This window comes from Crocodylus siamensis, chromosome 4 (assembly GCF_052110815.1).
Source record: "Crocodylus siamensis isolate JL-2025a chromosome 4, ASM5211081v1, whole genome shotgun sequence".
In the NCBI taxonomy this organism is placed as follows: Eukaryota; Metazoa; Chordata; order Crocodylia; family Crocodylidae; genus Crocodylus; species Crocodylus siamensis.
The window spans coordinates 135286439-135310065 of NC_143398.1; the positions used below are offsets into that span (position 1 = coordinate 135286439).

At 41.7% G+C, this 23627-nt stretch overlaps 1 protein-coding gene and 1 pseudogene across 4 annotated transcripts in view; one reads left to right on the top strand and one right to left on the bottom strand.

Moving 5' to 3' along the window:
• CCDC91 (coiled-coil domain containing 91) overlaps positions 1–23627 on the top strand; it is a 342014-nt gene that overhangs the window by 187361 nt on the left and 131026 nt on the right. For all 4 annotated transcript variants that reach the window (XM_090043857.1, XM_090043861.1, XM_090043858.1 and 1 more), the window contains exons 11-13: positions 10368–10460; positions 10589–10657; positions 15393–15569. In XM_090043857.1, coding sequence (XP_089899983.1) covers positions 10368–10460; positions 10589–10657; positions 15393–15569 — 339 coding nt within the window. The remainder of the gene's footprint in view (positions 1–10367; positions 10461–10588; positions 10658–15392; positions 15570–23627) is intronic.
• Positions 276–4946, bottom strand: LOC149866537 (zinc finger and BTB domain-containing protein 41-like; annotated as a pseudogene).

Here is a 23627-nt window from a genome sequence, read left to right on the forward strand (position 1 = left end):
CTAGATCATTGTGGGTACAGCATCACTCTAACACTACCATTTGTTGTTGGGTCATGTATATTTTATCTTATTTCATTATTAAATTTTCCATTAAGATTATTTAGATTTGTTTGTAAGTATTTAATTTGGGTGAACTCTCTTCAAACCATTCTTCGCTCATAGAATGACGCCCGGGGGCTAACAGTATGCAGGTTAGTTCATATCCTCTAGCATTGTTGAATTGTTCTCATTTAGGTAAGGGGAAACAATGGAGACTACTTAGAGAAATCTGTACACTAAGAAGTGCCCACTTTGTGTTCACTCATGTCCTCAAGGAAGGGATGACCATAGTAAACAAAAGAATAGGGCTTGTCCCCAGTATTGATTTATTGCTGTAGTAATTCCACGTGTGTGACAGTTGCTCCACACTCCTCATAGTGGAAAGGGTGCTATCCAGAATGAGTCTGCTGACACCTTTTTTAGCTTTAGTTGGACAAAGGCCATGACACACTCCTGGAATGTCCATGTTTTGTCCTGCCAGTGGATCACCACATGTGTGGGTAGCAGATTTGTTTTATAGAAACCTTTCTCACATGTGGGGCAGATGTAAGGCTTTGACTATTCTTCCCCAGACTTTAGTTTTCTGAAAACAGCTGATTGCTATCCCCACTGCCATGCAGGTTTTGGTGCACTATGAATAATGGGTTTCTAACCACACTGTTCCCCACAATTGCCATAGACCTCTCAATCCTGTCTACATTTTGTAAGTGCCTCCAGATATCAGCCACACAGGTGAAACCTTGTCACATTCTGCACGGTTGTGTGGCCTGTCAGTAGAATGAATGAGCTTGTGGATTCATATGTTCTCAGCTTGGAAGATCTCCCACAGATTAGGCATCAGTATGATTTCTCTTTCAGGTGGATCTGCATGTGTTCCTGTAATTTACCCAGGTCCTGAAAAGAGGCACCACATTTTTTGTGTCGATAAGACAAAGCTTCTCTAAAGATTGACTCCAGTTTCTCCCCAATAACTTTCAATAAGAATATTGTTTTTGTCAGTCTCACTTAGTCCTCCCTAAGGACTCCAGGCTTTATAACTTGCCTGTTTAGAGGTCTGGCTGGAATCATTTGAATGCTTCTCACCAGCAACTTTGATTGGTCCATCTTGTTCTCAGGTACAGTTGCAGCTCTCCTCTGCTTCCTCCAATGGATTGACATTGTTGCCTTCTGAGAGCGCCCTGGAGTTCAATTACCAAAAGTGACTCGTGGGACAGGGAAACGCTACATCACCTGGCCATGCACAGCAGCCCCACTCCTCATCCCAGTGCCACTCCAGCGAAGGCCACAGGGCCCAGCCCAGCCAACAAGACAGAACAGGGAGAGCCCACATGGGTTCCCCTTATGCTGTGGCTGGATGCATTGCACCAAGCTGGGAATGAGTTGGGGGCTGGCACTCCTCTGTTAAAATAAATAAATAAATAAGCTGAGCCATTCTCCAGATCACCTACTGAGCACTCAGCGCCTACAGCCAAATTAACGTAAGATTATTTAAGTTACATTAAGGTGGGAAAAGAAGCCTTCAGACCCTTTTAATAAATCTCCACTGATGGAGATATGTAGGCATGTTTAAAAAAACAGGCATATTTAAAAAAAATATTTTAGTTCACTTTGAACAGCTTATTCAATTTCTGGTTTTTAACTTCCATTTTAGGATTAATCAAATCTATTTGGAACAAAACTGTGCAGATTAGAGATTATTAGTAGTAGTTTATGGATTAGTATTTGAGCTGCATAATAACTAAAAGGAAATCTGAATTATTTCGCTCACTTTGTAAATTATTTATAACATGTTTTGTGAACCCTCTAAGGACCTATAATTGCATACCTGAGTGTAACTTGTAACTATTTTTCAGACGCAAATTTATCGTACAAAAATTTCTAACTAGTTGTGATCGTGATTAAATCTGTTTACAATATCTTCTGTGACTCACATTCCAGGAAAAAAGAGATTTTTTTTTTTATTGCTTTTTTACAGGAATCAAGAAAAACCACATAACCTCTGTATTTATATTTGAATCTGCATCAAACGTTTTTGATTTGGAACTGTTGCCTAAATAACTTCTTGCAGGGGGAAAAACATTGCAGGGGGAGAAAAACTTCTTGCAGGGGGAAAAAACTATTTCTGAATGCTTTTTGTTTCAGGTTGAATTTCAAAAGGTTCGTCTTGATCCTCTATTTTGTACTCCTTTTTACTCCAAGCTACTCTAAATTGTTTCCTTTGAAATATTACAATTTTACCCCCATTTTTAAATAATTATTTTGTTAAAATTTTCACCTCTTTCAGAAGTATAATATTGTATTGGAAGGACAAAAATAGAGCACTTTGCTAAATAAAACAAAAGAGTGAAATGTGGGGAAGGGGAAGCTTTCCACCTCCTTCTCTTTAACCCAGAAAAAATTATTGACTCTGAATTTACAGTTCAGAACAGCAAGGTAATTACATAAGATTTTATAATGTACTATTATTTATTCCTTGAAACAACTTATACTATAAATATGAACTTTAAAAATTAAATTGGAAATTATAATGCATTTTGTTTTTGCCTTGCCCCAAGCCATCTCAAATCAAACATCCAGATCTAAAGGCTCATTCATATTAGTAAAAACTTTAAAAAATGAAAACATGGTATTTGTCCATAAACATTAAAGGCTAAAATCTTACTTCACTTTACGTTTCTAAATGGCAGGTATGCAGTCACATAACTGAAGTTTTGGCATTTGCAAATGGTTTGACATTCTGTTTCCCCGTATGGCAAAATAGAATCATCCAGTGAGAGTCAGGCTCTCCCCATTTTAGCCCAATAGCCTATATAACCTGTGACGCTGATCTGGCCCATGAAGAAATTTTATCTGGCTCAAGGCAGCTAGGAGAATGGCAGCCCACTGCAGCCTAGACAGCAGAGGGGATGTTCCCAAGTCCAGGGTTTCATGTATATGTGATGCCAGTTGTGTGCAGTTACTTGTGCCTTTTCTTTCTGTAGAAGGAGGGAGATGTACTTGAGGTTCAAGGCTCATCTCAGTGTGTACAGCCTGATACTGTGATGAGTTTCGTAAGGGAAGCAACACCCACCACAATTTTGAGACCCTTCAGCAAAAGACCTGAGATGCATTTTGTTGCTCCTGCCTCAATCAGCTTCTGTAACAGACCCACGATTGGAATCTCTTTGACCTTTTTCTAGGAGTAAATCTGTTACCATAGACTTCCTGGAACAACCCAAATCAAAGTCGTATCCGAGAATCCAACACTACCTTTTTACCTTTATAGTCTTGCAATAATTTGGTAATGTGTCAACCTCTCTACCTATTCATTTGGTTAATTATCTCTCTGACACAGGCTGTGAATCTGTCTTCCAGTTCCTATGGCTCTTTTCAGGTACCTCCACCTGACACAGATGCTGGTTAAGATATAAGGAAAGAGAAGAAGAAGCAGGTGCGGGCACTTGAGACAGCACTACAGTGATGAGCTGCATGCATAAGCAGAATGTGAGAGTATTTCCAGTTCTTACTAATAAAGACCACATCTATTTTTTCGTATTTGAAGCATTCAGAACTAAATCCATCGTGTAGCTCTCCAGCTTGCCAGTGAGTGCATGAAGGCAAATGTGTACAGCCAGAGGTTTCAGAATCAGCATGAGTGAATCAGCAGTGATGTAAGCATCATTTTGCAGATGATCTCATTGATAATAGATCATTTTCCATCCCAAAAATATGAAACGTCAATTGTGCGGTACAAGAAGACTCCAAGATAAATTCTCTCTCAGATGTTTTTGTGCTGAGCTGAAGACATCTTACAGCTGTCTTACAGTTTCCTGATACCAAATGGAGATCAGGCCAGGCAGAGTTAATGTTGATAGACTCTGTTCTTTTATTGGTACTGGAGTCTAGACTTGTTCAGATGACATGTACTAGCTCTACCTCCAGACTTCCTATCCTAAAAGCAAGAGAAAATTTTGCCGTACAACTCAGAGACGCATCAATTTGATGAATGGAAGCAAATCTGATGACTGTGAGCCAGAAGAACCATTTTTGCTCAGCAAGCATTTGGCCCAATCTCTTACAGTCCAACAAGGGCTCACCCTAAAATCCTAGGCAGAAATGGAAATTGTTCACTTCCCAGACAGCTGATAAAAGACACAGTTCATTTTGAGCTATGGTCCTTGCATTCCTACAGTATCTTCTTGTCTTTGAATGTCCAGGATTAGCCTTAGTCTCCCCAAAGATTTTATGGCAGTACAGATACTCGTCACAGTCACGTTAAAAACAAATCCATCTTCCTTTTTTTAGGTTGATGCTCTTTATGGTCATCTCTTGTACAGATTATTTTTTAAAATATGCCTACTTAAATGGCTGTTAATGTAACAATTGTCTTCTTAGTGCTTTATTATTCCACCTACAATTTAGAAGAAGAAAGTTCCTGTGAGGCCCCATCTAAGCTTTATGCCTAAGGGGGTCTCCACTTTCTATTATTTTAGAACATTCCCTGCTATCTTATCTTTCCTAGATCCAGTTCTGAAGTAGGATGTCTCCATACCCTAGATGTAAAGAAGATTCTCTGTTTTTCACCTGGAAACATTCTGGAAATTTAGATCTTCCTTTAGAAGACCCAGTAGGTTTTTGCTGTTACATCAGAGTAGATCCAGAAGTAACTCATCACTGAACAGACTTTTAAATCAGAGAATATACAGAACACTATTACATTTTAACTAGGAAACCAGTAGTACTAGCTTGAAAACTCATTCCACAAAAATCACTGGCAAATTAATGCCTTGTCTTTGGCAGGTTTCCCTGCTGGAGGTATTCAACGCAGCAGCTTAGAGTTCAGTGCACCCTTCATTAATCAGAATTTCTAGTATTTAGCATTTTACCTTCTGATTCCCAGTTTGAGAAGTTAATGCTATCATCTGCATTTGGCTAAAAATTATTCACTCACTTTCTCACTGCTAGAATTCTGCTAACAAAGCTTCCACAATTAGGAAACAGCTTATTTACCAGGAATTTATTTAAGAGCATTCACACTGTCGTAATGCTACATGCCTGTTCCCATTCTGTTTTGGTGTGCTGTATAATATCAGGACACTGAAATCAGATTTCAGTAGGAGTTAGGCATGTAAGTACCTCCTGGGAATTTGTGCTGCAATGATGCAACTATTTCATGCATCCACCCTAAAAAATACACAACAGGTCTGATAGCTTGATACCAGAAGTACTAAAACCCATTAGTGAGAATACATTAAGATGACTCCTAAAGAGTTACTGGCAAATAATCTCTCCTCTTAATTGGATGTTTATCATCTGCATTTCACACCCCCTCTTTATGCATCTTAAACTCCATAGTTTCAAAATCTGTTCCTGAGAAAAGAGCTGTTGCAGTATTGTATTCTGCTTAGCCCATTTCCAATTATTTCTCTTCAAATAATTTGTGTAATTTAATGGTTGAAAATTCCTATAACCTTAAAAAAGAAATCTTATTGGCTCAGTGTAAACACTGAAACCAAATAAACAGTCCTGCAAGGTATTTCTTTAGCTCTAATACAAGTGAATATGCTTTCCTGGGCTGTATGGACAGCTGTTGCAACATTTGTGATGATATATGAACTTCTGGAAGTTCGGATATGAAGGCAGCCTTTTATGGAAGGATTACTCTGCATGAATAAACATTTACATTATAATAGGAAAGGACATGCTAAGTTATTCATAAGGATCTTGTGACCTTGATAAAATTATGATTTTAACATCCCGGTTTCTCATGTAATTTTTTTGAGACTCTTTAAATGTATTTTTATTTGTAACGCATTAAATAAAAAGTCTCAGGGGAACCTCAAAATCCTTATATTTCTACATTTGAAAATATTCTAAATGCACACACAAAATAGCATAGATGAGTTAATGTGCAAATTTGACTTTGTCTTCCAAAAACCTTCATTCTAAAATTAACCCCCCCCCCCCCAAAATTGTGTTTGTTTTATACATGGATAGAAAAAAAAGTTCAACATAACCCAAAGACTTTACTAATTTTATATAAATTTCCCCAAATATACCTTATTACACAGTACAGTATACGATTTCTTACCTACTAAAAAGATAGGCGATCTTATGATAAAATTTTGAAAATGGACTGCTAACTCTGTATGTAATAACTCTACACATACATGATTTAATCTCTTTTCCAGGATGCGTTTAGTCATTAGGCAAATTTTTCTTTTGTAATTACAAGCGACCCTCACCATTCGCAGGGGATACGTTTTTGTATCCCCTGGAAATGGCAAAATCCACAAATAAGGCACTGCGTTCACATCCCCTGCGACTGGGTGTGGGGGGCACGGCTCTGGCGGCAACAGTGAGAGCCCGGCGGCAGTGGCAGAATCCTGGTGGCAGCAAGCACCGAGTTCCCAAGGAGCTCCTGTATATAAAGTGCATTTAAAATGTGGGTTCGGCTTTCTTGAATAGTTGAAACCACAAATGCCAAACCCGCAAATAAGTGAGGGTTTCCTGTATTCTTGAGTAATGATAGTATATTTTTCTTTAAAAGCACTTTGTGTGTTTAATTTAGTTAAGGATTTAGCTTATAGTTATTGCTAACTCATATTTTGCTGCCTTTGTTATGCTGCATCTCAGTGGAATTGGTAGTATTTGAAAAAATTACCCATCAGTATATTAATGAATTCTTGTAGCAGTTCAGAGTCATACCAGACTGATCACTGTAAGGATATACTCTTCTTGGGGAAAAAAGTTGATGGTTCAGAGATCAAACAAAGAATCAGAACCTTGTAAGGTCTACATGGCGCAGATAATGGGTCCTTTTCCTAGTTTGCAAGATTGTGATCCCAGAACTCCTTTCTGCTTTTCAATTCTGATACACTGAGTTGAATTATGGAATTATTTAAAAGGAATGTATAGGAATGTAAAGAAAATTAGGGGTTTTTTTTTTGCTTTTTTAAATACCTTAAGTAATTGGATCCACAGTGAAACCTGTTAAGAAATCTGTAGTATTTCAAAATTGGAAATATGATTCTTCATGTCAAAATATACTTGGCTGTCTTAGGTTCTGATACTGTTCTAGAGATATCATCTTCAGAAACAAATTTGCCATTCTATACACTGTCTGTACCATTTGAATTGGAGATAGCTTAAAATGGTATCAAGGAAAATCTATCTGGGTCTGGTCTGAAGCCTACTGAAAATAATGATGGTCTGCCCTTTGACATCAGTGTGTTTTGTTTTGTACCCTTCCATTGGATCAATAGTTTGTAATTTTAAGTCTTCTTTGCGTTGTTCTTTCAAATAAATACAGACATTCATCTTGGAAAATCCTATTTTGAGAGACTCCTAATTGCAATTCTCTTGTAGTCAGTGAATCAAGTAACCACAATGTAGATGGTCTCTTAAATTAAATTTATAAACTGTTTACTTTTTAATACTTTGTTTGTTACTGGAACAAATAAATATTGTTTTTAATTTCCCAAAAGATGAAGGTTAATGTCAGAAAATATGGTACTGCAGAGGAAGTTAAAATACACCTCATTAAGTACAAACATGATGTGAATTTCAGTGTACTTACCACAGGTGTTTTGCATTAAAATATGTCTGCTTCATTCAGAACTATTTTAAGTAAGTTCACAGGGAAATGCCTTTTTGAATGTTTGTACTGGAAGAGCTGATATTTTATGTTCTATTCTTCTTTACACTGTCTAAATACTTTTATGTTCTGCTTTTAAAATTTAAAAGTATTTTTCATAGTACATCATCTTTGCAGTTTGGTAACAGATTTCAAGCTATAATTAGAGAAAGACTTTAATTAAAAACCTACTAGGTGCATACCGTAGAATGATAGCCTTTAGAATAAGTTGTCAAAAAGGACTGCTCACTTGCTTAACATTAACCATGTTCTTTTTTGTTTGAGCTAAAGGCGTCATATTTTGTATGGTTTTATAATAATGTCAAATGTATTTTTATTGATTTTTGTCTTTGATCTTAAGAAATGTTATGATACTGTATATATGATTTAAATTTACTGTACTCATATTTTAAACAGTATGTGGTAAGGTTTACTGATTTGTTAGCTAGTTGTCTTGACAAATACACATGGTATCAATACTTTCCAATAATAATTTTTAGATTTGGATCACAGCTCAGTTTAAAAAAACCCCCACATCTTTCACATGCTTTCCTTGGTTTCTTGAAAAACATAGATAAAAGGATTATAATTAGAAACAGTGATGTCAGATTATATAACCAGACATAGAGTACTCGGTCACTTACTCTCAGTGTTCACTGTCTCCTTGAAAAATGTTTTAAATTACAAGAACATGGGAAGAAAGCAGCAATTTTTACTCTCATATTCTGACCTTTGAACTTTATGGTGTTGGAATTGATTGTAGATGGAGTGTTTACAGTTGCCTTCCCCTTCATGATATATTCAAATGAAAGCTTCTATGAGAATACTTTAAATGCCAAAGGCATTGGAATGAGTACTTGTTATTAAGTAACATTTTCATGGCTATGTTCATAGCTTTTATAAGAATTATTATGTCTGCTGTATAACCTCACTAAATAGTATTTTACCTCTCTTTGTTATATATATACAATTAAGAAATAATAGAAAATATTAATTAATTAGATTAATATCTCATGTCGCCTATAATGGCCTTTGTTCCTGTTATTACTAAGAGACCAATTTATATATGGTTTGTTTAACACAGGGGTGGGCAATAATTTTGGCTTTTGGGAGGGCCACTTAATGAGTTTTGATAAGCTGATGAGGGCTGCAAGGGTAGCCCCACCCCTTGATAGGTGCCCCATCTCTGGACTTGGAACCAGAAGTCCCACCCCTAACCCCTGACCTTTCCCATCGGGTGTTCCCCCTGCCCCTGGAAGTACTCCTTTTGGGAGCGGGGTTACCATCTGAACCAGAAAAAAATCCAAATCATATACTAAAAGTCGAACACCTACAATAACATATTTTAATTTTATTACAAAAAAAAATACTTTCATGATTTGTTTTCTGCAGTGTATACAGAGATGATTGCATAATAGGTCAAAATAAAGTCTTACTCTTGTATATTGTGGGGGGAGGTGTGTGTATGGTAGGGTGTGGGTAGGTGTGGAGGATGGGGGGCTGTGAGCCCGCACCACACACACCCCTGCTCATGGTGCACAGCTCTTGCTGCTGGCTGCAGCAGCAGCAGGCAAGGGCCCTCAGGGCACTCATTGCCTGTGCAGTCACTGGCATCCAGCAGCACATGGCTCCAGCCAGAGCTGCATGTGGTGGCAAGGAGTGCAGTCAGCCTGGCCTGCCTCTATCATGTGGGGTTCTCTGTGATGCACATGTAAGTGACACTGGGACAAGCCCTACACGATGGAAAAGGCTGCCTTCCACACTCCCTGCCACCATGGTAGCAGGAGCGGGCCTCCCTGCCACTTCTGGCAAAGTCCCGGTAGCTTCACATATTGGCGAAGGCAGCTAGCTCCATTGTACAGGGCTTCCCCCAGTGACATGCGAGTGCCAGAAGCTACATATGTGCTGGAGGGAGCCCTGCATGATAGAGGTGCACCACCAAGTGCAGTGCTGGCTGGAGCCACACACCAACTGTCAGCAGCACCTGCACAGGTCAGAAGTGGCCCGACCACCCACCCTCGTGTGCAGAAGGGGCCGGCCCAGCTAGGACACAGCTTCCAGGTGGGGCTGCTGCTGCCACTGCTGCAGTTGCCAGGGGACCTGCGAGCGCCCACCGCCTACTGCTGCAGCTGCCAGCAAGGGCTATGCACCATTTGGGGGGAGAGGAGTCTCCACAGCCACCACCCTCCCTCATACCCACACGCTGTACACCCCAGCTCCATGTTCCCACTGCCCTACTGGGCATAGTTTTTGCACTCCTGCCAGCCGCAACCCCATGCTCTGTGCCCCTGCCCAGCTGCACCTTCCTCGTATCCCCACTGCAACTCCTGCCTGAAGTGAGTGCAGCAGCAGGGAAATGAGGAGCTGCTGGATGTTGGGAAAGCTGAGCAAGTCCTCCAGCGGCTGCAGCAGTGGCAGCAGCAGCCCCACCCAGAAGCTGCATGCTGGCTGGGCCGGGTCCTTCCGTGCACAAGGGTGGGAGTAAGTTGTGTTGGCTAGGTGGGGTATAACTAGTTGGTGGCTGTCTGCGGGACGAGTGAAATTGCCTGGTGGGCCAGATCTGGTCCATGGGCCGTATTTTACCTGCCCCTGATTTAACCAACCCTAGACTGTGACTACTAAAAGTAAAATATCCATTTAATGCCCTCACTAGCTGGTCATGTTTGTGTTTCTACTATAGTTTATTAATATATTATGATTATTTTTCTTCAAGCATCAGAGACTCCTTGGCATGCTGGAAACAGAGAAAGAAATGTTAGCTGGAAGGGTAGAAGAAGCTTTGATGCAAGAATCACAAAAACATACGGTAATATTTACATGCTTGATGCTATACCATTGAAGTCAATACGAGTTTTGTCCTTTTTTAGCATTTGAAACAATTTTTCCCACTGCTCAAATGTTGTATTGCAATTTAACTTTTCATATCATTTGCAGGAAGTACTGGAAAAATGTTTGGCTGAAGAAAGGAAAAGAAGTAAAGAGGCTCTGGCAGCTGCTACAAAGGTATCACCCATTAAATAGCAGATATGCAATATAAATACCATGTGTGCCATTAGAAAAGCCAGGTTAAGAAACTGACTCATATTTCATAAGCAAATCCATTTAAGTCCAGATCCATTAAAAATTATGTTTGTAAGTATGTTTAGAGAGGAATATTGTTATAGAAGTCATGAAGACATCTAAAGCCATCAGAGATCTCTGGTGATAGAAAATGTAATGTCCTATTTTCTTTTAATTAAAATAGCACATATCTTAGCTTTTTAATTATACTGGATGCATCCACATGAGACACTAGCTGTACAGTAGCCTAATAATACTGCACAGTAGTGCATCACAGCAAAAACAATGCTAATACACTACTGCCTAGTATTATTAGGCATCACTGAAAGGGCGTGCGCCGGCACTACTGTGATGTAACACCGGTTATTGCACAGTGATTTAGTACTTGATTACACAAGTACTAACCTTAATGCACAGTAACTACAACACATTAGTGAATGTGTAGATGCTCCCACTGAGAAGTTAATGTATTATAGTGGAGTTATATGTGTTATCTAAACAAAAATTAGTTTTTATACCATATATCCAACAGCCATATTATCTTTTTGATTTCAAGAGCCAGATATTGGGGTCTTCATCCATGTGTCAAGTCATGTAGCTCCAGATCTTACTGAATGATTTTTTTTTTATATAAAGTCATTTTTTGGGGAAAAGCATAAGCTGTTCGACTTAAATTAAGTGAAGTTTGTCAAACGTCTTTGGTCAAAAACTCTAATTTCATTGCCAAAAAATTTTGGTTATTTGATTTCAGTTTCCTCATGAGATTCAGTATCATTTGGCTTTTTATATGATTTGTTTAATGCTTCTCAATAATACATGCATTGAACACAGAAATATTAATATTATGAAATCAGGTAATAATTTTTGAGTGATATTGGAATGTTATGTTTTGTGGCATAATCCAATACAAATGGGGTTCAATTATATGAACAAAATTGCTGTCTTTCTTTCCAGACACTGAAAGAATCTTTAGTAATGTCTCACTGCATGCAAGTGATTCACCTATGTTACTCTGTTGTTTATAGCTTCTTATATTGTTTTTATAACCATACTAGCCAATTGCCCATCAAGAATGACAGGCGGGGGGAGGGGTGGCTGGGGACAGAGGCCTGCATCCAGCCCCACCCCTCCACCTTTGAGGTCAGGCCCACTCCCCCTCCTACCCCACTGCTTCGGGGCCGGGCCGGGCCAGGCTGCCCCCTCTATGTCCCCTGGCCCCACTCTACCGTTCACTCTGTAGGGCTGGTGGGGGCATGGCCAGCGGTACTGGCTTTGCCCCCCACCCCCCATCTGCTCCATTTTCACGGCCTGCAGGGGGGATGGAGCCAGTGCCTGCCCTGCTGTCTGTACCTCTGCTGTTGCCTGCCAGCAGGGGGAGTGCTGGGTGGGGACAGAGGCCTGAGGACAGGCTCTCTCACCCCTGCTGCCTTGGGACCAGTGCTGGAGCCACTCCCCGCACACCACCCCACTGGGCTGACAGGAACAGAGCCCAGCGTCCGGTCCTGTGCCCCCGCTCCCCTCATCCGGCCCCACCTCCCCGTTCGGGCCTGACCCCATTCCCCCCTGGCGGTATGTGTTCATGTCCAGGGCTGCGCCTCCCCATCCCCCCCTCCCCTCCCCTCCGTGGTGGCCCTGACCCTGTTACCCACCCCCTCGCGCTGCCACCATCTCCTCCACAGAGCGGGGGAGGGGGAGCAGGCCAGCTGTGCTGGCCTACCCTGTCCCCACCGTCATGGCGGCACTCCGCCACCTGCTGTCCCTACTACTTTATTCACACACTGATTGGCTGCCAAGGCGGTCAGTCAGAGTGCAAATAAAGCGTTACAGGCAGACAGACTAAGGCTTTTATATAGAGAGAGTTGTCTGAGCACGACACACTAGGGGCCTTGTTGCACATTGCACTTTTTGTTGCTCAAACATTGATCAGTGTTAGTGCTAGCTTGAGTTTGGAGCAATCATACCATAAGACTAAAAACCTTCTCTGACTGTCCCCTTCCTGCACAGCTGTGACTTGCCACTAGAGGGCAGGCAAATGGGGGCAGACTAGGAGCTATATCTGTGAATTGCTACTACAGGGCTGGTGAGCAGGGACAGGCCTTTAACCCTGCTCTAGGTGGGGTGTGTTGCACAGGTGGGTGGGGCAGGGTTATGAAAGTGGGTGGCAGAGAGTTAATGGGATGTGGGTTGGTAATGAGATGGAGGGTGAAAAGGAAATAGGGATGGGGGTTGGGTGGTGAAATGAAGGAAGTCATAGGATCATGGAAAATTAGTGTTGGAAGGGACCTCAGGAGGTCATCTAGTCCAACCCCCTGCTCATAGCAGGACCATCCCCAATTAGATCACCCCAGCCAAAGCTTTGTCTAGCTGGGTCTTAAAAACTTCCAAGGATAAAAAGTCTGCAACTTCTCTTTGTACTCTTCTCTGGGTAACCTGGTCCAGTGCTTTACTATACTAGTGAGAGAGGTTTTCTCATATCTAACCTAAACTTCCCTTGGTACAACATGAGACCATTGCCTTGCTCTGTCAACTGCCACCACTAAGAACAATCTAGCTCCATCTTCTTTGGAACCACCTTTAGGTAGTTGAAGGCTGCTGTTAAATCCCCCTTCAGTTGTCTTATCTGCAGACTAAATAAACCCAGTTCCCTCAGCCTCTCCTCATAAGTCTTGTTCCCAAGCTCTTAACCTTTTTTGTTGTCCTCTGTACTCTCTTCAATTTGTTAACATCCTTTCTGTAGCAGGGGGCCCAAAACTGGACACAGTACTCCAGATGTCTCCTCAGCAGTGCAGAATAGAGGGGAAAAATCACTTCCCTCCATCTGCTGACAATACTCTACTAATGCAGCCCACTATGCCATTCTCTTTTTTCACAACAAAGGCACACTGTTGGCTTATATTCAGCTTATTGTCCATTTTAAGTCCCAAGTCCTTTTCTGCAGATCTGCTGCTTAGCCAGTCAGTCCCCAGCCTGTACCGGTGCATGGGATTGTTCCCTCCTAAGTGCAGGACTGCGCTTCTCATTGAACCTCATGCCAAGTTCAAGTTAGCCACTGAGTGAAAAAATAAAAATAAATAAAAATAAATAAATTAAAAAGAAATAAAGTGGAAGTGAATTAAAGAAGGTAACATGCTTTAATAGATTGTGATTGTGATTGGAGTGTAGGGGGTGCTGGTTGTGCTTCCTGGGGTGACTGGAAGATGGGAGCAGTAAGAGAACGCACTTTTGGGGGAGCTTCTATTCCTGCCCTAGGATGGAAACCCCAGCTTATTAGGAACCAGTTTTGGCTCTTATCTTGTTCCCTTTCCCATTCCCCCATAGATCCCACTCCTGGATCTGTCCCTGCCCTGCAATCTGGCTAGCTGGCGTGTACTCTGCAGGCTTTTTGCATAGGGTCGCACTCAGGCTAGCGACAAAAATTAAGGACAACAAAAAGTCTGTCTTCAGATACACCTCTATCATCTCCTCCCTCAGCTTTCTCCCTTCCAAACTGCACTTGCCTTTTTATATTTGATTTGAACAAGTAGGAATTTAAACTCTCCATCATCTCTAACTCATTTTTCATTATCCAATAGCTGTTCCATGGTAATTATCAAATAGGCGTTCTGTGGATATTCCTTCTGGATATTTGTACTGATGGCATAGACGTGAAAGTGTCTATCTCTTTCATTATTGTGAAGAAACCTCCCTCTCTCTGGTTCTCCTCTTGGGACAAACCCAGTGACCCCTGTACTTCCTGGGTTTCTTCATGGCACTGCTGGTCAGGCAGGTTACTTAGGCAGGTAAAATTCCAAAGGGAGGAGAAATCTGCTCCTCCTTTTGTCTGTTTCCCACCTCTGCAGGTCATGTGATTAGCCATCTCACCTGGTAAGGGCTGATGTCATTTGGAAGCACCAGTCAGCAGCCAATGGGTCTGCTGCTGTTTGGAACTTAGTGTTGAGATCAAGATAAGTGTATATAGGGTCCCTTCTTCCTGGAAGCGGGGCAGACATTTTGGGGGCACAGCCAGTAAACCATGCGGCCTCCAGAGCAGGCTCCATCAGTCTCTGGATAGAACTGTGAGTAACCTACCAGAAACCTAGCCAGTAATTTAGGACTGAGTGTTCTAGACATGTATTAAAAGCTAAACAAGCCCATACGGATTAACTCAAGGCAGTTCCCCTGTAGTTTGTATTCTTTCTTCACCCCATCCCTCTTTAATCAATAAATCTATCTGTCTGAGAATGTCGCACAGGGTGTACTTAAGAGAGAAGGGATCAGCTTTGGGGGACCACTTCTCCTGAGCAGGAGACAGCTTGTGAATGCTTCAGGCTAAAGGAAGCACCCCAAAATCTCATGGTGTGTTAAGCACCCTCAAGATCCACAAGGTCTGTGTACCCCGGGGGGCACAGAGCCTAAACAAAAACTAGACCCTAGGTGGTAGCAGTGGTTACTTCAGGCTTGCAGGTGTGCTCCAGGAAGGGGGTCAGCCAGACGTAGGCACCCCAGGGGAGATACTGCAAGTGGGGTTTTTGGTTGGGTGCAGTAAGATGGGCGGCTCAAAGCAGGAATGCCCCCTACTGTCCTGTCACAATTATATCCTGTAGACTTGCCAGTCCTGGCTAAAGAAAATAATTTGCTCTACTCAGGCATTTGTTTGTGCTTTTGTTTATCATTCATTTTTACTTCATTTGTTTCAAAGATTGAAAAAGAAGCAATGCAAGAGGCCATTTTAAAAGCAGTTGAAGAGGAAAGAAAAAACATGGAAAAAATTCATGCAGAGGAAAGAGAAATATGGCTGGCAGAACGTACCAGGGACAAAGAGAAGATTGCTCAGGCTGTTGAGGATGCCATGCAGGAGCAGAGAAAAAGCAGTCAGGTTAGTACCTTTTAACTTTGCACTAAGCTGGGCTTGTGTTTCTGTTTGAGAAAATATGTTTTCCTTTCAATACCTATAGAGCTTTGTGCTAACTCCTCTAAAATATGAGCGCTACTATTTACTAAAATCTATAGTAAGTTTTTAGGCACTTAATGATTACGACAATTATGTTTGTATTCTCAGGATATGTATATCTTATATTATTTATATTTAGAATGCAGTATCATTTTTTCCTTTCTTATACAATTGCGTGGCATTCCAAACTCTCTTTCAAAAAGTATGTTGTCTAATCCATGACAATAATAACATTTTCTAGGAAATAAGTTATACTTTACTATGTAAGTATCCCTTTTCAGTTTTCACTGGATGATGTATTTTCCTTTTCTGACTTAAACTGTTGCGCAGAAGTGGTTTGTGTTCACATCTGTCTACATTTCAGAGGTGAGAAAGTTATATAGGCAAACTACATCCAATATACAAAATAAGGTTTTTGGATGAAAGATTCAAATAAGTTCACTATAATACAATTTTGGAAATAAAAACATTTTTAGAGGCCCTTTGTACATGTTACAAGTATTGCACAATTACTTGAGACCAGCTACATGTGCAAAGTAGCTATCACACAATAAAAGCTCCAACCAGCTATAAAGTTAGACCTTGAAAATGTGTTTTAACTTCATAGCTGGTTGGTATCCAGCTTTGATTTGCACATGTAGCAGGGTCTTCTCTGCAGCTGGGAGACCATCAGCTATCAGGGCTCCCAGCCATAGGAATGCAACCCCTGAGCTCTGGGGGTTGTGGTTGCCACGATTTACAAGTGTCGGGGGGGGTGAAACCTGGTTCCACATGAGGCTCTTGGTGCCAACTGCACCTCACCTGCAGCTGGGACCAAGGGTCCTGCAGTTCATGGGTCTCTGGGTTCCAGCTGCACATCACCGCCAGCTGGGACCCAGAACCCCATCAGTTATAGGACTCTGGGTGCCAGCTACGGATGAGGTGCATCTAGGGCTCAGAACTCCATCAAGTACGGGATTCTGCATCCTGGCTGCAAATGGCCCCAGTACTGGGAGCCCCCTCAGCAAAGTGGGGTTCTCAGCTATAGATGCCTGCTTGCAGATGCAGGGGGAGCCCAGGTTCAGGCTTCATCTTCACGAGCAATAAGGTGCAGCTGGCCTTAATGTGTGGTCCCACAATAATGCCTTGTGCCATGCACGTGTGACATGGCAGGAGGCATGATTGTGTAGATCACACATTAGATCAAATCATTCCTTTACTTGTATGTGTATAGGGGCTCTAAGGAACCAATCTGAAGATGGTGTGTACCAAATGACAGCTTATATTAGATGCCAGAGGTGTCTTTGATATATCTTAGCAATCAGCTGAAAATTACATGATATATCTGGAACATCATGCAGATTTCCTACTAGGACATATGCAAGGAGTGAGGATTTTTTGGGGGGTGATATCTTTTATTGGATCAACTGTAATTGGGGGAGGTAGTAGATGAGCTTTCAGGCTTACAAAGTGTCCTTCTTTAGTTCTGGGAAAGAAACAGACACAGCTTGAGCTAAGAAACAGTAGCCTGTGTAAAACTCCATTTGTAAGTAAAATAGTTTACTTACAGCCCTACTCCATTTATTTAATTTAGGAGCAAAGGGACATTATAAGGAACAGCTAAAGACAGGAGAGATGCAGTACAAAGGATAACTGCCTTAGTGGCAGAGCAAGGCCATTCAAAAAGGAAGAGTCATTATCATCTTTGGAGTACAGAGAGATTAGCAGGGATTCTAGATAGGTTATAATGAACCATATAGTCTATGTCTGTGTTTACTCCCTGAATTTTCGTAAATCCCATGAGTTTATACATTTTTGTATCCACGCCCATCTTCTAAAGGGGTTTTGTAAATTTCCCGCGAGCATGAGTATTGTGAGATTGAAAAGTGAGTGGTTGTTTTCTGAAAAGTGTTCTACCCATGTTTGTGTGCCTCTGTCTTTTATCCTTTTCCTGTGATCATTCATTCTGATGTTTAGCTTTTGCCTAGCTTTACCCACATAGATTCCATGAGAGCATTCAATGTACTGGATAAAGTATGCCACATTATGGAATAAACACATGTAGGATCCATAAATTCAGATGGTTTCATTTTAGGAGATGTCAGTTGTTGTGGTAATAGAGATAAGTTGACCAATTTTGCATTTATTATTAAGGAAGGGTTGTGCCCCATTTGTTGCTTGCCAATCAGAGAAGAGTTTCCTTCTAATGATGAGTTGGGCAAGGTTTGGGACTGTCTGAAAGCCAGGAGCAGGCGAGCTGGGAATATTTCTCTCAACGTCTGTTCATTTTCTGAGTATGGGCTGAAGTTGTTTGGTGATCCTTCTTACTAGCTCAGGTATAGGATGGTAGATAGCTACCAGAGGTATGTGGTCAATAAGGATTTTCTATTTTTATTGGGGTAATTTGCTCTGAGGCATTGGGTATAGGGGACGGGCTTTTCAAAGATATGATCTGTTTCTCTACTGGAGTGCCGTTGCTGGGTAAAGGCATTTTCAGGTTGGTAAGGTGAGAGTCATGAGTATTCTCCTCAGAGCTGATGCAGTGGTATCTGAGGGCCTGACTGTAAATTATAGTGTTCTTGGTGTGTTTGGAATGATTACTGGTTTTGTGGATGTAAGTATGGTGGTCCATGGGGTTTTTTTTTGTTTATAGTGGTTTGTAGGGTGTCAGCCTAGATGTGGATTATGGTATCCAGAAAGCTGATGTTAGTGTAAGAGTGTACCAGAGAGAAATTTGATCAGGAAAGAGTAGTTGTTGAACCTGTGGTGGAAGTCAATAAGCAAGTCCAGGTTATAATAGAGATTTGGTGGTGCCATGAAAAAAAAAACAACTTCTTTTAATAGACTTATGAAGAGGTTAGATTTGCACCTTATAGATTAAATCAGAGATGTATACCATAAGCTTTCATGATCCCAGGCTGATTTAGTTAGTCTATAAAATGCAAATCTGTCCTGCTTTCTGCCTGACTTCAGACTAACACGGCTAACTACCTTGCTCTACTCATAAAATAGAAGTTGATAAATTGGGAAACCATCTTTGGACTCATAGCTGTGTCCGTTATTTGGAGAGAGCAACATCTGTTAAAAATGAAATTGCGGGTTAGAGCTGAAGTAGATGATTTATGTAGTATGTTGTGGTTACAAATGTGAGTGTTGTCCATGTTCTTGCACATATTTCAGGCAGGCAGTTGTGGTGTTAAGTGTGGGCTAGTGAAATCCATGTTTGTAAGAATAGCCATCTTGTGGGGAGGTGGTTGATGGCTCAAGATCTTGTTGAGGAAATCTGGTGTCATGTAGAAAATTTACTCTGAGTGACAGGTGGTCTACAACATCGCACCAATACTACTAACACATATAATTTGTATACTAACATAGCTTGCCTGAGTATAGGATTTCATAGCAGACCTATATTGTCATTTAAATTATTCCTTTCATAAGGTTTATTCTTTGAGTAGATACAGACCAAATTTAATTATCTTACAGTTGATGTGTGCAAAAGACAATTACCCTAAAATCAGTTCTGAAATGTCAGAACAAAAGCAATAAAAGCTATGTATGGTTCTGAACAGTTAAAAGTAAAAAAATAAAATAAAAATATGCTTCCCAGCAGAATGACAGCAGACATGATTTCATTACCTGCACTGTTTTCAGCCCTTCCTGATTCAAAATCATCATGTGCAAGCTTAATATTTATTACTCTGGTTTGTATCAAAGAATGAAACTGCTGAGTTTAATACAACAAAATGCTCAGAAGAAAAAGGGGAAAAGCCCAACTTCCATTGGTCATAAGTATTTATAAGTTATCCATGTGTAACTCTTCTGCCAGGCACTAGATGGCAGCAAGAAAGGCCAGATTTATGTTTGGAGATTTTACACAAATTTTCTGTTTTGACCCTACCTAGGCACTTGGAAAATAAATTTTAACGGAGCGGTCCAAAGTGAACAATCTTTCCCACTCGCAAGCAATAGTAAGCTCTGAGTTCTCACAGATGTGGACAACCCCCCCCCCCAGCACTTTATCAGAAGAGGAATTGCGTCAGTTTGACCTGGCTCCCTAGCATCTGTATAGCTCGCACGCTCCAGCAGGGCTTTTTTAGCACTAACAATCAGCTATTAGATAAAAGCACCAAAAAGCCCTGCTGAAGCACAAGCTGTACAGATGCTGGGTCAAAGTGACATGACTCCTCTTCTGGGCATGCATTACTCTTGGTCCGGGAGCGCACCAAGATGAAAGGAAAGCAATTATTTAAAACCATAAATAGTTAAGTCTAACACAATCACTGTCAAACAACCTGTTTTGGGCTTGATGATATAACTTTAGTCTGGGAGTGGCTCTGCAGCTGTTTTTGGAGGAATTAGCTAATTGTGCCTGATTGGGTGTGATTGCAATGTGAGCAAGGAGGTTGGAGAGAAAGCCAACTCTTGCCAGAAGTCAGCAGCTAGGGAGCTATATAGGACCAGTGACCAGGACAGCAAACGTGAAAGTTTGAGGGAGAACTCACTGAGAAGTTGGCCAGGAAACTTTCCTTCCCATCCTTCACTATAAGATGCCTAGGTGGAAGCAAGTAAAGGAAGAAGAGCTTTTTTCCCCCAGAACGTAGCAGCAGCAGCAGCAGAAGGAGCTAGCAGTATATTCAAGAGGATGTTGCATTATCCAAACAACTGCCACTGTGAGCGCTTCCTTTGCTTATTTCTGTGTGGGCTTTGTCCAGGTGCAGCCACTGACCACTGAGGCTTCCACCCAGGTTCTGAGCTGGCTTTTCAGGAACTGTGACCTGCATATCTCTGCCAGGGACAGGTAGCTGGAGGAGTGCTTGTGGTGTGAATAGGTGCCCCCGGACTCTCTCAGGAACAGTTAAGAGAGCTGCAGGAGGAAGTGGATAGGCTCAGAAGCATCCCTGAATGTGAGGCCTTCATTGACTTAATGCACAATGAGACATAAAGCATCATGGAAGAGGGACAGCCAGAGAAGGCATTGTAAGTCACAAAAGACACAAATTGTCTGAAAGGTGAATCTGGCAGTTTGTCACCTCTGGCAACACATAGCGCTCCTCTTGAAATTGCAGCTGTCCAGCTGGAGAATAGGTATGAAACCATTCCAGTGGTAGGGGAAGCCAAGCCATGTACCCCTAGGGGGGAGAGGCTCAAAACTCCTGCTACCAAGAGGAACTGATGGGTGGTAGTGGTTAGCAGTAGCCTTTTGCAGGGCACAGAGGCATCCATCTGCTGGTCTGACCTGTTGGCTCAGGAGTTCTGCTGACTGCCAGGAGCCTGCATCTGAGATGTCACAGAAAGGTTGCCCAAATGCTTTTGGTCCTCAGGCTACTATTTTATGCTGCCAGGGATGAACTTGAGCAGATCAAAAGTGACTACATGGCACTGGGTGCAAGTGTGAAGGGGACTGGGGCCTAAATACTGTTCTTATTAATCCTTCCAGTGAAGGATAAAGGCCTGGCTAGGAGCATACCCATCCTGGAGATCAGTGTAGCTGTATCAATGATGTCACCATCAGGGCTTTGTCACCTTCAACCACAGGGGCAGTGCCCCAGGCAGATGGATTTCTGAGAAGAGACAGGGTCCACTTGACAAAGATAGGGAAGAGTGTCTTCACATGCAGTGAGGAGCGCTTTAAAATTAGGTTCACTGGGGGATGAAGACAAAAACCCAAAAGCAAGTAAAGAGCCTGGTGAACTGGATAAAAACTTAGTAAGGAAAAGCAATAACTGAAACCTTAATAATGTTCTAAGGGAGAATATAGGACAGTCAGTTCGATACCTGAAATGTTTATATGTGAATGCAAGGAGTATGAAGAACAAACAGGAAGAATTGGAGGTCCTGGTACGAGCACAGAATTTTGATGTAATTGGGATTATGGAGATGTGGTGGGATAGTTCACGTGGCTTGATTACTGCTGCACAGGTATATAGTTTGTTCAGATAAGATAGGTACAGGGAAAAAAAGGAGAAAGTATTGCCATATATATAAAGGCCATGTAGTCTAACAAGCAATACACAATGAAAGGTAGGCCTGTTGAAAGTCTCTTGGTAAAGGTTAGAGAGGAAAGCAGCAGGGAAGATGTCACGGTGAGTGTTTACTAGAGGCCTTCACGCCAGGAAGAGGAGGTGGATGAGGCCTTTAAACAACTAATGGAAGTTTCAAGATTGCAATACTTGGTTCTCCTGGAGGATATTAATTTTGGAGATATCTGTTTGGAGGGAAACACAGCAATGCATAATCAGTCCAGCCAGTTTTTGGAGTGTGTTGGGAATAACTTTTTGGTTCAGATGATAGAGAGGCCAGCTAGGGGAGAATCTAGTCTTGACTTACTGCTCACAAAAAGGGAGGAGTTGGTTGAGACTGTGAAGGTGGGAGATAACATGAGTTACAGTGGGCACATCTACACAAGACACTACATGTGCACATCATGGCAGAAACAGTGCTAATATGCTACTACACAGTATTATTAGGCTACTATGCAGTAGCGTCATTAAAAAGGCAAGTGCCTGCGCTACTGTGCAGTAATGACTCTTACTGCACCTTGATTCAGTACTTGATTATACAAGTACTTAACTTAATGTGCCATAACTGCAGCACATTAATGAACACGTAGACACACCCAGTGACCTTGAAGTGATAGAATTCAAGATCCGAAGGGGGAAAAGGAAGGAGACTAGCAAAATAAGGACACTGGACTTCAGAAAAGCAAACTTTTGCAGCCGGAGGGAACTGGTGAGCAGGATCCCCTGGAAGACAAGCTGAGAAGAAAAGGAGTCCAGGGGCCGGTGTAGACGAAACGGGGGCCATAAATTGAAGAAGTGGGTTTTAAAAAACACTGCTTAACTTTTGGGCCAATTAAACCCCCATGTCATGCACACATCCCACTCATTTAAAGGCGCATTACATCACCAAGTTTCCTACACCAGCTGGAATTAATGCACAATATGCCATTGAGGCATGCAAATACCAACACCTTTAAAGCGGTGCAAAAGCACTTAGCCTGCTTTAAGGTGTCATGCACCCTTTTAAGGGTGCTGGAGTAAGCTAACCCAGTGCAACGGACAAATGGGAAATGCAACAGGAGACCAGCCTGGCTTGACAGTAATCTTTTCAAGTTGAAACTTAAAAAGGACTCCTATAACAAACAAAAATTTGCTCAAGCACTAGGGGAAAGTGTAAGACTATTGCACGGGCATGCAGGGAGAAAATTAGGAAGGCCAAGGCACAATCTGAAGTGCAGCTGTGGGGAACAAAAAGAGGAATACAAAAAGATTCTACAAATATGTCAAAAGGAAAAGGAAAACCAGAGAAACCATAGGCCCCTTAAGGAATGGATGATTCAGTTCACTGGGCAGCAAAGATAGGGAAACAAACAGTTTGGAGTAGTAGAAGGACAGGTTAGGGATTACTTAGAAAAGCTAGATGCTTCCAAGTCAGCAGGGCTGAATGGGATGCAACCTAGGATACTGAATCAGTTGACTTAAAGTAATTTCAGAGCCATTGTCTATCCTTTCTGAAAGCTCGTGGAGGTTAAGTGAGGTCCCGAATGACTAAAAAAGGGGAAGCATAGTGCCCATCTTTAAGAAAGGCAAGAAGCAGGATCTGCAGAACTGTAGACTAGCCAGTCTAACCTCTATATCTGGAAAGCTTATAGAGCAGATCCTCAAGGAACCCACTGTGAAGCACCTGGAGGAGAACAAGGTGATCAGCAACAGCCAGCATGGATTCACCAAGAGCATGTCATGCCTGACCAACCTGACTTCTTTCTGTGATAAAGTGACAGGCTCTGTGGATGCAGGGAGAGCAGCAGATGTGAGATACCTTAACTTTAGCAAGACTTTTGACAATCTGTCTTACATTCTCATTAACAACCTAAAGAAATACAGACTAGTACATAAAGTACTTTAAGATAGTTACATACCTAGTTAGATCATTCTGTTTAATGAGTAGTCATCAGTGGCTCAATGTCTAGGTGGGAGCAGGCATCAATTGGGGCTCCCCAGGGGT